The 15,180-nt window shown below is 38.6% G+C and overlaps 1 protein-coding gene across 2 annotated transcripts in view; it reads left to right on the top strand.

The window, feature by feature from the left end:
* Positions 1-1,060: 1,060 nt before the first annotated feature.
* Positions 1,061-15,180, top strand: part of LOC119777453 (protein argonaute-3) — a 36,150-nt gene continuing 22,030 nt past the window's right edge. The window contains exons 1-2 of one of the 2 annotated variants that reach the window (XM_038276335.1): positions 1,061-1,923; positions 13,782-13,953. In XM_038276335.1, coding sequence (XP_038132263.1) covers positions 1,905-1,923; positions 13,782-13,953 — 191 coding nt within the window. In that variant the 5' untranslated portion in view covers positions 1,061-1,904. The remainder of the gene's footprint in view (positions 1,924-13,781; positions 13,954-15,180) is intronic. The other variant, XM_038276336.1, reaches the window with a different exon arrangement.

Here is a 15,180-nt window from a genome sequence, read left to right as displayed (position 1 = left end):
AGACATCATCTCAAGGCACTTTACAGTTCACCAGATCATACAGTCAGGTTGATTCAAAGTTTTCTAAGGAAAACCAGTTGATTGCATCGACTCATTGACTCGAATGCAATCCCTTACACTAAGCATGCCTGTAGTGACAGTGGAGAGGAAAACTCTTTTAACAGGATAAAAAAACCTCAAGCAGAACCAGGCTCAGTGTGAGCGGCCATCTGCCGAGGCCGACTGGGGTTCAAGGAGACAGAAGCAGTGATACAAAAAGCAACTGTAAAAGGCGGCCCTGTCCAGGAAACACACAGCCAGGCAGACGAGCCAACCCACATGCCAGAGGACGAAGAAAGCACATCCAGCCAGTCACAGTCAAAGAAACAGGACTACACCAGAAAAACAGGCTGATCTCCAAAAACCATAAACAAAGGTGTTGATAGCAGCAGCACAGCTGATATTTCTCTCCAGGATGGTGTCCTAGCCAAACATGAACAGATGAGGCAAATTTACAATGAAAAAAAGCAGAGAGCATAACGTTAGAGATTGAACTAACAGATTCTGAAGAGTGGGAGAATAGAGATAGAATGAAGCAGAATGATGAAAAAGGGGTCCCTCTGTTCTCCAGAAGTCTAAGCCTATAGCAGCATAACTATAGAGATAGCTCAGGACAACATGAGCCACTATAACTATAAGCTTTATCCAATGTATTAAAAAAATCAGATCTTTACATTAGGGCTTTAAAGTATCGGCTCAATCCATTATTCACTGCTTGTTTATTATATTGAAGGGGATTTGCTTTACAATCTTTCAAAGCTTTAACTATTTCTTTAGCTAGTCTCATTTCATTTTTTTTTTCATTTCTTTTTTATTAAATTTCCTATATGTACTTTTAAATAAATCCTAATATCCGGTTAATTACGTTTGAGAAAAAAAATGCACATTTAAAAACTAATCTTTTTTTCTTGAACAAAAGACATTGATTTACATTTTAAAGTAGGAATCTCCACTCTTCTTTCTTACAAAAAAAGAAAAAGAAAATAACAGTTATATTTAAAAAGTAATTGATGTATTCAGAAAAGTGGGGTTTCCTCGCGCTGAAGGCGGGGCCGGATTGTGACGTGAGCCCGCCTCTTCCTGTCGGTGTCAGAGAGCCAACTTCACCATATTTAGCTGCTCGCCGAAGCCTCTCGGAGTTCTCCTGTCAACCAGCCTGGGAATCCTGACACTCATCGGCGAACACACCGCGGGACTGACAGCCGACTTTTACAGCTTGGACACAACTTACTGACGTCAGCGGAAGACGGAGCACGGCGAAAAGCGACCTGCCTGAAACAGCTGTTTTAATGGGATAAAAAAAAGTGTACGTCGCCTGTCAGAATTCCAACTATCAGCCGTGCTAGCCTGCTAGCTGCTTATTTTAGCTGGTCAAACGGCTCCCTTTCCCCGTTGTGAAAATATTTATGTCATCTCTACGGACCGCCATACATCGGCAGGGATTTATGTGGACTTCATGACCCCGCTGTGATGATCTCCTGACAGCTCCTCTCTTCCCTTCCAACCATTTTATACGAAAGCCAGGCTAGCGAGCTGACTGGGCTAACTAGCTCACAGCAGCCAGTAGCTTTAGCCTTGGCAGCGGAGTCTGAGTTTATCTGTCGACGTGCGAAAAAAGGTGGTTTGTGGAGAAAAAACGAAAAGTATCGGCTGGTGAAACGTCCATAGAGGAAGGAAGGAAGGGAGGGTTGCCTTTTCAAAGTAGGAGAGGAGGGGGTGTCTGGTGGGTGGGTGTGCTTAGGACACGCTGTTTCACAGCGGAGGCAGAGGAGCTGCACTCCCGAAGGAGACACCGGACTGAACGGAGGAGTCCCCAACGTTTGACATCTGTGATCCGGGAAGCGAACCGGGCAGAGACCTCATGAATGGAAATCGGAACTACAGGTAATAAAGCCTGCATTTTAAATGTTCTCAATCGGTTCACAGATGGGTTACAGGTGATAGATCCGTGAAACCATGGAAGGTTTCTGATCATATCATCGCCAAGACATGACTGGGAGTAAGAGGAAATATTAGTCATGTTTAGGTTTCAGGGGTAAATTTTACAGCGAATTTCAATTTCGTTGGTTGTACTGAGGAGATGGTTCTGTTCCATTTCCATCATCAGTCAGGTGTGGGCTTCAATGCTGGTCTTCTCTGAACATGTGACCCCGGCTGAACTCTGACCTCTACATATTTAGCCTGTCCCTTTAAGCCCAACATCTGTAATATGGTACACATGCTTGGTGAGCAGATCTAAAGTGAGGTTCAGACTCTGGTAAAAGGTTAATATCTGAGGTAAATAAGAAAAAAGACAAAGTGATAAACAGACAGTAAAACAACTTGAATGATGCCCACAAAATTAATTTCAGGGAGCTGAAGTTGTTTTGTTGCTTAAATTATTGGTTTATTTCTGTCCTATCCTTGTACATGGAAATCAGAGGAAAAAATGTGACCTGAAATAACCCCCTTTTTTTTTGGGCAAAAAAATCTTCAACTGATGACCTTTGATTTAAAATGTTACCTTTTTTAATGGAAATTAATTAAAGTTATTTTATGTATAGCAATCCATATATTCTATAATAAGCACCATGGGATATTGTCATAAATGTAATTGTTTTTAAAACACTCCTTTTAGGTAAAACAAGACACTTTAGTCCAACTAAAACATAAATAATAGCCCCAGGCTGTGACTTTAACAGGAATAGATGCAAATTTGGAGCAAATTATATCCTTTATTTATTCAAAATTTATATAATTTACTAATATTGAGTTTAGATCATTTCTAACAACAAGGAATCTAAGATCAAAATGGACTAATGTCCGTTAAAAAATGTATCTTATTTTTAAAAATAACATAAAATTAAATTGTCTAGAGGTGTTTTAAATTAAATTTCTTTTTGTTTACACCCCTGTATACAAAATGAGAAAATAAATCTGTCTAAGTTTAATTATTTTTGATATTGTTATCTTATGGGGGTGAATCCATCAGATCAGAGCTTATACAAAGCGTGGATCAAATTAAATGAGACTGTTTTAGCTCATTTATTAACTGGTTACAAATTACAGTTACATTGCTTCAACATTTGCTGACTATTCCTTTAACCTTTTTTAAAGATAAATTGAAATATTCTCAGCTTTTCATTGCTTCTATTAATTTCTAAATCTTATTTCTAAATGTGTTTAGATCATTTCTTTTTTTGCGTCCCCCCTCCTCCTCCACATTGATCCCAGTGGCAGTTAAACAGCCTTGAACCACCTGTCTTTGTCTCCATTGTAACGGAAGCTTTCCTCTTAGGTGACCATAAACTCAATGCCTGGTTCTCTTGATTAGTCACTGATACATGATACTGAAGTTGGTCCGTTGCCGGCTCCCACCTCATTCAAGTGGAGATCCTCCACGCCGCCTATTCTCCTCCTCCTTCATTTTCCCAGCCTTAATGGCAAATGGGACTGCAGGGTGTTTTCCCACCATCATGTAGAGACAGAAAAAATAGCTTTAGGGTTAATATGGCATTTTATATTGCAGTTTATTTGTTCGTGTATAAATATTTTTTTCTTTTAATCCAACTACTGACAAGCGTATAAATCTTGCAGTTCTACTTGAAAACGATTGTTTGGGAAAATAAAATCCAATATCCTTAGTAACTCCTGCTATCGTAGTTTACTACCCCAGCTCCTCAATCAGCACGGCTGCCAGGAGTGGATGTGTTTGCTCAGGGCTCTCTGAGAACACAGCACATGGAGTTCCATAGAACACGCTGCTATCTGGCTTTATATAGTGTGTTAAAAGTCTTGATGCTTTCACTTTGAAATACATTAGTGCATTAGTAGAGATTAGAGCTGCTGCTCTATCTTTTCTAGTCTGTCTCGATAAATTGTGTTCCTGTTGTTGATTGGCAACCCTGCATCGCTGCGTTGTACTTGCTGACTTCTGAGACCTGTGCTTGGGTGAATGATTAAAAGGGGCCCCTCCATTGGTCAGTCTGTGGCCGAGAGAGAGAGCGGTGTGAGAAAATGCTAATTGATCACTTAGTCTGTTTCCTCTTTTGCCTTGGCATGGGTCTGACCAGACTATGGGAATCGTCGCACTCAAGAGCTTAGTACCAAGGTCAATAGAAATGAAAGGTGCTTTAGAAAGTGAATTGCATTTAACAGTATGCCTATACATGGCATGAAGAAGAGGAAAATGTAGGTCCATTGTTAAAGTCCTCACTCACATTTGATGTTTTGGATATATGTGGGAAGCTGGTTTTATTAATCAAATCGTTTTGCTTTTTTTTCTCTACAATTGATCACAAAACAATGTAATCTACAAAAAATGATATGAAATAATACATTTCTTCTTTTTTGTCTAGTGTGCTTTTTTGTTTTAGTCAGTTTGTTTTGTGCGTAGCAGCATTAAATCAAAACTTTCAAAGTTAATATGGAAACCATCTCATTTTATGGTGTCGTCGGTGTATCGGGCAGCAGTTTACTGGAAGAATGATGAGACTTTCAGAGAACAGCTGGTAGTGGTTTATGGGGGGGTCCCACCTGTCACATTGCACTCAGGTGGGATCTGAGTTGGCTTCAGATTAATCGGTTTGGTCGTAACTAGACCCCTGGTTGAGCTGGGATTTGTATTAAACTTAGAATAGAAACTAGAGTGTTTTTCTTTCATTAAGGTATTCAGTAAAAGTCTGAAATAACATATGGGTAGATGTTATTAAACCACACGCTTTATTTTTCTGAAATTTTTTCTTTTTTTAAAGCTGCCTTTGTTCATTCCTCTTATTCCCGCTCTTTTTTGATTTATTTATTCACAGACAGTTACGACCCCCCCGAACCCTTTCTTTGCTCCTCCTTGGTTACTGCTTCTGTTTCCCTCCCTGTGCCCCAGTGGGAAACCCTGCCTTCTCTGTCACTTCTCCTTGTAGGTCGATTCTCTGTGGATTTTGTACAGACAGTAGGGCCGGCTTTGAGGCAGGGCTTAGCACTTGATTTGCAGTCCCTCCTCATAATGCTGAGTTCATTCAACCAGCCGCTTCTCAATGGGTTAGAACCCCCCTGCTCCCTCCTTCTGCAGGCCCCGCCACCCATACGGCTAACTATTGGCATATTGTTGCTGGTTTCTATGGAGAATGCACTTTAACAGCCTTCCTGTTCACTGCTGTTCAACTTCCAAGGGTTCTAGACATCTTTCATCATTTTCTTTTCTTTTTTTTTCCCAGTCCTAAAACCTAACCTTAAGGACACCAAAAATAAACATGTTTATGTTACATTGTCAGCATTGTTTAGTTTTGTTTTTCCCACCCCAACATGGGCTGGTATGAGATTGTCAGGGTATGTTAACCTTTAGTGAACATGACTATGTCTGTCTTTAAAGCTTTGTTTGTTCTGCTGTTTCTAAAATAATAGAATTGATAGAAAGATTGGTACCTGGAACAGGAGGCCTCTTTATTTAGTTTTTTTTTTTAAAGCTCATGGATGATAAAACTATTAAACAGAAACCACATCTCCTAAATGATAAAGCTCAGGAACTTAATGCTGCTGCGATTTGAGAGGATTTAAAAAAAAATCGAATTGGGGAAAAATAAGGGTAAGATTTTTTGAAGGAATTAAATCTTTTTCATCATTTTCGATAATAAAACCTATGCAAAGTTAATTTCCCAAGGTAATAGCTATTGATGTTCAGATTTAGAGTAAAAAAAAACAAAAAAACAAAAACAAAAAACAGAATCATGCATTAATATATTAATGGATGTCTTGTTTTAATTTTTTTTTTTATTTTTTTTTTAGGAAAAACGTTAATTTGCAGTACTGTTTCTACATATTGCTGTAACATAATCAGCTATCACTAAACAACAGTTTCCTTTGTTGTTTTATTAAAAGTTTTTATGTAATAAAATCAGAAACAACCCCATTTTCTCTGAGGTATTTAAAGCTTTTAAAACTGATACGTTGAGGATCCTGTGCCATTACAGACCTTTTGGTCAGTTGGTACTGGCAGGCTTAGTGTAAATGCAAGGCTTTGAAATATGATATCACATAAGTTATAGCGTCCAAGGATGCCCTTGCAGTTGAGATATTGCAAATATTAATACTGGCATGATAACTACAGTTTAGAATATTGCCCTAATTTGGATAATATATAATTTGTCAACCATAATGTTTCCCTGATTGTTTGTAGATAGCATTAAATTACAGATTACATTAATTAAATGCACAATTCAACATTAGTCAGCACGTTCTATCTGTTATATCCATCTGTTTGGCAGGGATAGCAAGGCTTCATTTAAGCCATTACTGTTCAAAACCAAATTCTGTTCTGTTTTACCTGCTCAGCAATACATTTAATTTATAATTTAATTTTATAAAAAAAAAAAAAAAAACATAACCACGCATGCACCTCAAAAAAATCCCGACTACGCGTTGGACATTCGCAAACCCGCACAGACCTCAAACGGAATTGCGCAGACAAAAAGCAGCTGTGATTGGTCCTTGGTATGCTTTCAGGCTGTCTGTGTGGTCGTCCTTCTCGATTTGGTGCCGGGGCGCACCATTAAAAAAAACAAAAAAAAACGAAGTGTAATAACAACAATGGATAACCACGACGAAAGGTTGATCGAGGAGGTTCGGAAGTACAACCACTTGTACGATGCCTCAGACGTGTTGTTTTGGAAAATAAACCCTCCCCCCGGCGCCGCTGAAGAAGTTCTTGAATAGGCTCCCCCCAGCGCTTTAGCGGGAAACTGCTGTGCATCCCTAGAAATTCCAGATAGACGTTGCAGAAGCATACCAGCAAAACTGGTTCACCACCAGACCCAAGTGACATTTGATGTGTGCGGTTGCAGAAGTATAATCCGCCCTTTAGCCCACACTGCTCCCCGGGTGCCGCACAATGGCAGCCCACTGCTCTGCAAGGGGATGGCTTAAATGCAGAGGGGAATTTCTCCAGTGTGAGATCAATAAAGTTAAATTAAAAAACATTATTATTTTACATATATATATTTAAAAAAAAAGACAAAGTGCCAGTCTGAGAGGATTCTGGTTGCTTTAGGGTCAAATATGGGACCTGCAGTTGTTGACCACACAAAATTATTCCACAGTCCAGACTGGCCAGCTCGGATTAAGGTCGTCCACATAAAGAGGATGTCCGCCTGATGGTATGAGGCAGCCGGCTGGTGTTTATCTGTAGTCCAGAGTGACAGTTTCTCCCTTGTGTGCCAGATGCAACTCTTTCTCTCTCCTCAGGTTTATGAAGGGGGCTGAAGGGAGGAGTCTCAATCTGTGGGACATGCATCAGTCCTCCCTGCCAGCTTTCAGTCTTTCTCAGAGCCAACGCATATGTAGGTCTGCCCTCCTGTGACCGACGTTATTGTGCCTGCCTACCTAGCATTGGTCCTCTTCCTAAAGCTCAGGCCTCCCTAAGAAATACAGCAGCCGTATTGTGTGCGTGCTGCTGTGTTGGATTCATGTAGGGGTATGTGTGAGAGTGGCCGTTTGTGTATGACTGGGACGTGGCTGAGGGGGGTTTGCAGTGAGTGAATGTCAGCATGCTGTTTCCCTGGATCCGGGCCCACTGTTTACAGTGGGACTGTGTTGTGTCACAAGGCAGCCGAGTGGAATGAGTTCACATTGCCGAGATGTTTCTACATTTTTGTTTTTTTTTCTTTTCAAGGAGAAAAGATTATTGCTGTACTATGAAGTTTTTAACTGTGTTATTTGTGGAACGTTTGAGATTTTTAGTTTCCTTTATTTATTCGCAACATGTTTATCTTTTATACACTTAAAACTGTCATTATACTGTTAACAGGATCTGAAAGGAACCTCTTTTTTATAGCATAGTTGGTCTTAAATGGACATTTGTGTAATAGGCAGACCAGGGTCGAGTTCAACACACTCTGATAACCTTAGAGAACAGAAGCGTAAGAAAAGTGTGTATAAGATTATACTGTGTGAAAGAAAGTGCTGCAATTAAAAGAATATCCTGGATGTCAATGTTAGAAGTTATGAAGCCATGCAGTTGTTGTAAAAAAGATCTGATTGCCAGCTGTCTCTGCAGATAAAAGCAGAAAACTGAAACTTTGCATGCAGATTGTGGTCGAGCAAAGGTTTTCCTTCTGATTTCATGTTTAAATGCATAGAAATCAAACCACTTCGAAGGATTGTAGGAGGATCAGCTCTAACCAAACTTTTGTTTATTAAGGCATGCCCTTCCTGTAATTACCCCAAAGCGCACACACAACTTTTCTCTCTCTCCAAGTGGCAAGCACAAACGGTGCAGCATTTTTAGTTAAGCTCCCGATTTTTGTAAAGCCTTTAACAAAGAGTTCAGCCAGACAGGAAGAGTAAAGGTGTGCATTTGTGGTTTAACCTTCGTATTTGTTTTAGCAAACTGCAAAATGTTACGATCTAGTGGCATGGGTGTTGTTTTGTTTTTTTCTAAACAAAATGTACTTGATTTATTCTCCAACATCACAGCCAGCCTTGATGTTTCTGTAAACCTTTGGTAGGTTTATCGTCACACCTCAGTATGGTTTAATGTTCTGTGTAGGCACTCAAAACTGTCACTCGCTTTAGCATCGTTCTATAATTTGGCTTAATTGTTTACATCAAAGTACTTTCAGACCAGATATTTCTTCCTCTAATCGGTTTCTTTTTTTATGAAAGTTTAGATCTTAGACATTTATATTTGCATCGTTTCTCAAAAGCTTAGATCAGAAGGGATTTTTGCTGGTTTAAACAAGATTTCCTTTGCTCAGAGGAACAAGTTTTACTGTTTTTTTATTTTTATTTTGAAGGATCCCAGTTGTTTTGTCTCTCTGAAGAAGGACTGGGGGTAATACTCTGATATCAGCCTTGTTTTGCTGAATCCAGAAAGGCTTTTATAAACGTCTGTGTTACATGCTTGCTATATCTCCAACCTCTCAACCTGCTGCATACCACATGTGTATTGTTAAACTGTCCTCGGTGTTTACAGGGTAATGGATGTTTTGACTAAAAGGAGTTTTATCAAACTTGTGGTATTTCTGAACAGTTTGAACTACAGGCTACTTTTTCTCTGTTGAGATTTAGGGTTTGAATTAAAACCTCTGTGGGATTTTTGACTATAAATACAGCAGTAATTTATAGGAACAATTTAGGGATCTTTTTCAAAATGTTCAATTAAAAAAAAATAACTTAATTCGGTTCACCCAAAATACCAATATTGTACATTCAGTTATAGTTAGATCTAGTAATGTGGTGTTTATAGAATCTTATAACAGAAAAATGTATCTGAGGAACTAGTTGATAGTTTCCTATTTAAGAATATATATAAAAAAAAAGGGGAAATGGTAGGACAAAAAACGAAACAAAAAAAGCCACACTACATTCTTTAGAAGAGACTGACCGTCAAACCAAAAAAAATAGAAACGGGAGAGAAGGGTAAAAAAAGGAAATAACCCCTCAACTTGAAAACACATTTTCACACCTAAAATGTAAAAACTTTTTCTGTTTAGCACCTTTGTGGATTAATAGATTACTGAATTAGTTGACGATTATTTCAGTAATCGATTAATCCGATTAATTGTTTCAGCCCCACTTCCTCAGTACGTTTCAAACCAATTTTTTGTGAATTCATACTTCCATAGGCAATATCATTTTTTAAAAACTCCTTTAAAAATTTAGATTTTTAATATTTGATCATTTAAACAACATATTAAATTATTTATATGAAGGAGGTTGTTTAAGGCAATTGAGTTTTATTTGTGTGGCACAGAGCTAACTCAAAAATGCTTAACAGGAGATAAAGACGTAAATATCAAACACCTATTAGGATTGTGTGGACAACTAACACCTAATGGGCTGAAATAATTAAGTGGATCACTCATGATTAATCACTTATTGAAATAATCGTCAACTGATTTAATAATCCCTTAACCGCAGCTGGAGTATAGAGACTTAAACACATATATTTTGCATTTTAAGATTAAAACCTTTTTTTTCCCCCTCCATCAGTTTACAATCATTAGGAATCTTTTTTAAGGAACCCTGTACTATCGGATTATTCATCGATTAATCTAAAAATAAGTTGACAGATTTTACAAATGAATTGATTAGTAAATTAATCATTAGTTGCAAACCTAAAAGCGTACAAGCATGAAATCTGACCACATAAAGAAAATTAAAGATTTGATAAAATGGCAAAATTTCGGCAATAAAAAATAAGAAACGTGGTAAAAATGTTAATTAATTATGATCAAAGCAATTGATTGAATAAAGTATCTGGTCTTCTCAGTTGCAGTAGTGTTTTCATTCCTAATTCATTCAACTAACAGTTCCTGCAAACCTCGGGTTTTCACTCGGATGGTCCCAGAAATGCAGTTTCTAAGCTAAATGCTGTCTTTCCTTGTTTAGTCCTGATCTTGGGAAGTGAAGAGGTCTGCTACCTGAGCAGAAACCCTGAAAGCCATTTAGTAATGATCGGATCCAAAATGGAGCAATGGAAATGGGCTTCCTGTCGTAAAAAATGTGCAGCAGTAGAGAATGATTAAAGAAGTAGGATCTGAGTAACTACGGTAGTTCAAGCAGTTTATACAGTTATATTTAATGTCTGTAAATATGAAAAAGTTTAATTTCATTGTTCATGCTTCACAAACCTTTATTAATGAATAATTCATTAAAAAAAACTGCCTACCAAGCGTGTGCATTGCTACAAATTTGTTGCAAAACTGGTAAAAAGTTTATTAAGATCAGCATGCACACGTCAGCTGGTGGTAAGTTTCCATTTCCAAGGGGATTTTTTGGAGATTAAATGAGTAAATCTGTTGTTTGTTCAAAGCTGAATATGTTGAGATAAACAATGCGGTGGTGTTTGTGTTAAATGCCAAAATAAAAAAGCAACTACCTCTCTGACGGTAGTTTCATCAGTAAAAATAAAAACTGAATTTCCTGCTGTCTAGCCTTCTAACAAACCACTATGAGTTGCTGTATGTGTGGGATTCAGACTGAAACCAAACCAGCATGCGCTCTACATGGTGGAATATTATTATTGTTTTTTTTTCCTAAAGCTTTAAGATGCAAACATTGCTTTTTGGGTAAATCTATTGATGAGTGGAAGCTGGGTACTTTTTCTTTCTGTGGGCGCTGTGTGACTCACTCCGAGCAGAGACCAGCGGCAAGACGCCGATAAAAGCCAGGAAAACGCCCCTTAACTGAGCCAGAGAATCAACAGCAGCATCTTATTTCTGTTACCTGTTGAGATCATTCTTCCTTTTTTCTCTTGTTTTGTGTTGCTCTCGACACGAGTTTCACAAATAACCAAAACTGAATTGCTCTGATAGAATTTCCAGCCTTCTTTTTTGGTTCCCCCCCCTGTAATTTATTCAATAAGAAACCTTTCCCTCTTTCATCAACCCAGTTGATCTTTATTGCACAGCCCACTGGAGGAAAAAACGAGTACAACCCGACTGTAAACAAACAAGTTCACATCAGGTTTCTTTTTTTGTTGTGGGGAGATTTTTATTTTTATTTTTATGAACTTCCCTCCATTGAGCACAGCTTTGAACTCCAGCCTACACATGTGGGCCTGTGAGTCAGGTCAGAGATGAATCACACATTAGGCCCCAGGATGACTCTTATTTTTCAATGACACATTACAGACATCTTTTTTTAGTAAGGCTCCCTGAGACTTAAGAGAAAGTTAAAAACGAAAGCAGCAGAGGTTTAAGGGGACAGGGTATAAACAAAGCAGCACCAGGCAGGCAAATGAGGGAGCCTTCCTTAAGTTTTCATATGAAAATGACGTTAAACGTGCGCAAACGGTGCGCTGTGATGTCAGCAATAAAGGGTAGTTTTTGTCAGCTTTGATGTGGATTGCATGCCTCAGCAGAGTCTAAATAGTCTGAACACGATTGAGGCACATTATAGTGGAAAATAACAGCTTAAGGATCAAAGTGACTCATACCCAAGACATTCGTTTTTTTTCTATTGCTCCCAAAATATCTTCAGAAGCAGCCATGTTTTATATTTAGTCATTATGCCCTTGATATTTGTTCTTAAAGTAAAAAAGGACCATTGAGGAAATGTAATGAGATACTTAAATTTATAAGGAATAGAAGTTTTTTCCATCATAGTGAACTGGAATAGAAGTGGTAGTTTAAAATTGCATTAGGTCCTTATTTCATTCTTATACGTTTATGAAAAAGTCTTCCCCTCTTCAAGTGTTTTTATTGCATCAGATATGTGGCTCTGAATGCTGAGTCATGCGATTCCTGTTTGATCTACAACACGCATAAAACGAACCAAAGCTGAAATTTGACAGGGTTTTCCTGCGGAGTTGGTTTGCTTAGAAATACGAGATGGTTTACTCCGTTTTGTTATTGATCATCTAAATCAGTTGTATTGGGTGAGAAAACTGCAAAGATGTGGTTTTGTGGAGGGTGCAGTGTGTTCATGGGTGCCGTTTTCGTTAGAAATGTCAGTGTGTGATGTGTCGGATTTGTGGCATTTCCCCAAACACATAACCTTATCGTGACATTTTCGGTTTCTTTGCTTTATTTTGCCATTACAGGGAGACAGTCATTACTTTATCGGTGTGTAATTTCTTCTAACCAGTTCTGACAGGGGAGTTCTGTTTAATGATCAGATGTTGGTGCCTTTTTAAAGATAAAAGTAATTAGATGTGGTTCAAAATATTTTCCAAATGATCTTAAACTTCTAAGTAAGCTTTAGAATTAATATTTGAAATCTGCTTAAAAGCGGTAGATTTTAATATAAAAGAAATAACTGAGCTTCTCCTCTGTCCTAGAAAAGCCCCTTGAAACCTTTAGACTGTTAATTAAACCAGAGGCCTCAATGATTTCTGTGTGGAGTTTATGATTTAGACCAACACACAGGACCCGATTGAAAAGTGGAAAGAAAAGGACATGTTCATCTGTTTGCAAACAAATCCTTGAAAAAAATTATATTTTTTCCAACCAGCTTTCCTTTGATACACCTGAGTAATCCATTAACCTACAGCGTTCAGAACTCCCTAAACTGGAAAATAGTCCACTGTGTGTTATTGAATCTTTGATAAAAATGTTCTGTTGAAGCCTCAGAGGTGTGCTAGAAAACGTAATCAAGCAAACGGCCTTGATTATGAACTCCAAACATAGAAGGCACGTCTGGTACATGGAGCTTAGAACACAGCAGCTAGTGATGAATTATATATCTGTGGCAATTTCTTACCTTTTATTTAACAATGTTAAGCATGGTGCCTTTACTCACATGGCGAATTATATGCTTGAGTCATTCAGCAGAAGTATTGGATCAGTTTGGGACATCGACTGATTCAATCAGCCAGTTTATTGTTATCAGGTTGGGTAAAAAAAAAAAAAAAAAAAAAAGGAGCATCTTAACTAAATACAGAACAACAGTTGGAAACTTGTTAAAGCACCAAAAAAAACAAAAAAAAACAAAAAAACAACTACTCTGCCGCTGCAGATGCAGACATTACCTAAAAGACTCTGAGGTTTAATTGTGCTTCTAAAGGTGCTTAATATAAATGCATGCCCAAACATTTCATATATTTATATGAAAACAATATTGAAAACTAATTATTATAAACTTTACACTGAGCGATTACATAATATTTTATCTAGAGTCGTCGGAACATCCATGAGTAGATGTACTTTTCCCAAAGTAATGACTAAGTCAGTTTATTTGTTAATTCTGACCCAGACAACTAAAATCTGATCCATAGAAAATCTGTTTTTCTGTTAATATTTCTCTTTAATGTTTTTTTTGCTCCCTAGGAGCCGTTGGGCCCCAGGCCCTGTTCTCCATGCCTCGGCGGCCTGGCTATGGCACCATGGGGAAGCCAATCAAGCTGCTGGCAAACTGCTTCCAGGTGGAGATCCCAAAGATGGATGTCTACCTCTATGAGGTAGACATCAAGCCTGACAAGTGTCCACGTCGAGTGAACAGGTAAGATTTACCACGACTGATAGAAACTACTTACCATATTTTCCAGACTATAAAGCGCACCTCACTATAAGCCACGCCCATCACCATTTTTTTGAAACAACTGGAAACGTACATATGAAAGCTGCACCGGGCTATAAGCCGCTGTTATCTAGTGAACTGTCTCCCACCAAACCTGTAGGGAAAGCTCTACATATCCCCCTTGAGTAGAGACCATGAAGAATGCTAGCTCCTGTTAGCTTGTTGCTTGGCCTCTACTTAAAAGGTGGGGCTTTGTCATTTTTTTATTTCAGCACTGCAGTTGAGCCCAGTCTCTTCATTCGTTTGTCAGCTTTAATGGGGCAAATAGATGTCAAAATGTGTAAATTCGGGATATTTGTTCTCCGTCGCGCCTGCTGCTAGCATGTTCTTGTGCTAAATAAAAATGAATACCTTATTCTTTGATTTACAACTTTGACTCGCCCCACCCCTGGCGGTTAGAAAAAATCCACAGGAAAGGACTTATAAAGCCGGGCATACACTGTGTGATATTTTCAATCGTTGGACGCAGCTACAGCTCACACTGTATGACGAAACTGCAGGTTTTAAAGGTTCACAGCTCTTGATGTATGTTCTCAGACTGTGCGGCCCGACGCTCTGATGCGATCTACCTGCCCACATTGTATGTCTAAAAACCATGTCAGATTCAGCTCCGCAGTGAGATGGAGCTACTCGGACTCGTCTATCTGGAAGCCAAACGAGTAAAAGAGAAATATGAAGCTCACTAGAGAGAAACGTGTAGCTCACTAGAGAGAAACGTGTTGCCTTGGCAATTTGTGCAATTCTGTGTACTGAAAGCCCTAAAAACAAAAAGGTGACAAAGTATTTGGACAAAGACATGGCTGAGCAACAGTCTGTCAAGATTACAGAAAGAACTAAATTTCACTCGCACCTATGATTTGCCTATGACAGCCGACTGAATGTCAAACATGTTAGATTTTCTCCCGACCTCATGATTCCTGATTGGGAGGTGGTCGTGAGAGGCTGATCGCCCCTCGTTACCCCCTGTACACTAGAAGATTCATGATCAAGCTGAAAGTGGGCCCGATAGAAAAATTCTCGCACTACTGGAAAATCGCCCTGAAAAGGGAAAAGAATCGTAGTGTATTCCCGGGTTAGGCAGCATGTTTTAAGAAGGTGGGGGGGGGGAAGTAGGGGCTTTTAAAGTCTGGAAAATATGGTATATGCTTA

Source organism: Cyprinodon tularosa, unplaced genomic scaffold (genome assembly GCF_016077235.1).
Source record: "Cyprinodon tularosa strain WSP-4 unplaced genomic scaffold, ASM1607723v1 ctg124, whole genome shotgun sequence".
NCBI lineage: Eukaryota > Metazoa > Chordata > Actinopteri > Cyprinodontiformes > Cyprinodontidae > Cyprinodon > Cyprinodon tularosa.
Note: the sequence above shows the minus strand (reverse complement) of the source record. Positions and strands in the feature narration are given on the sequence as shown.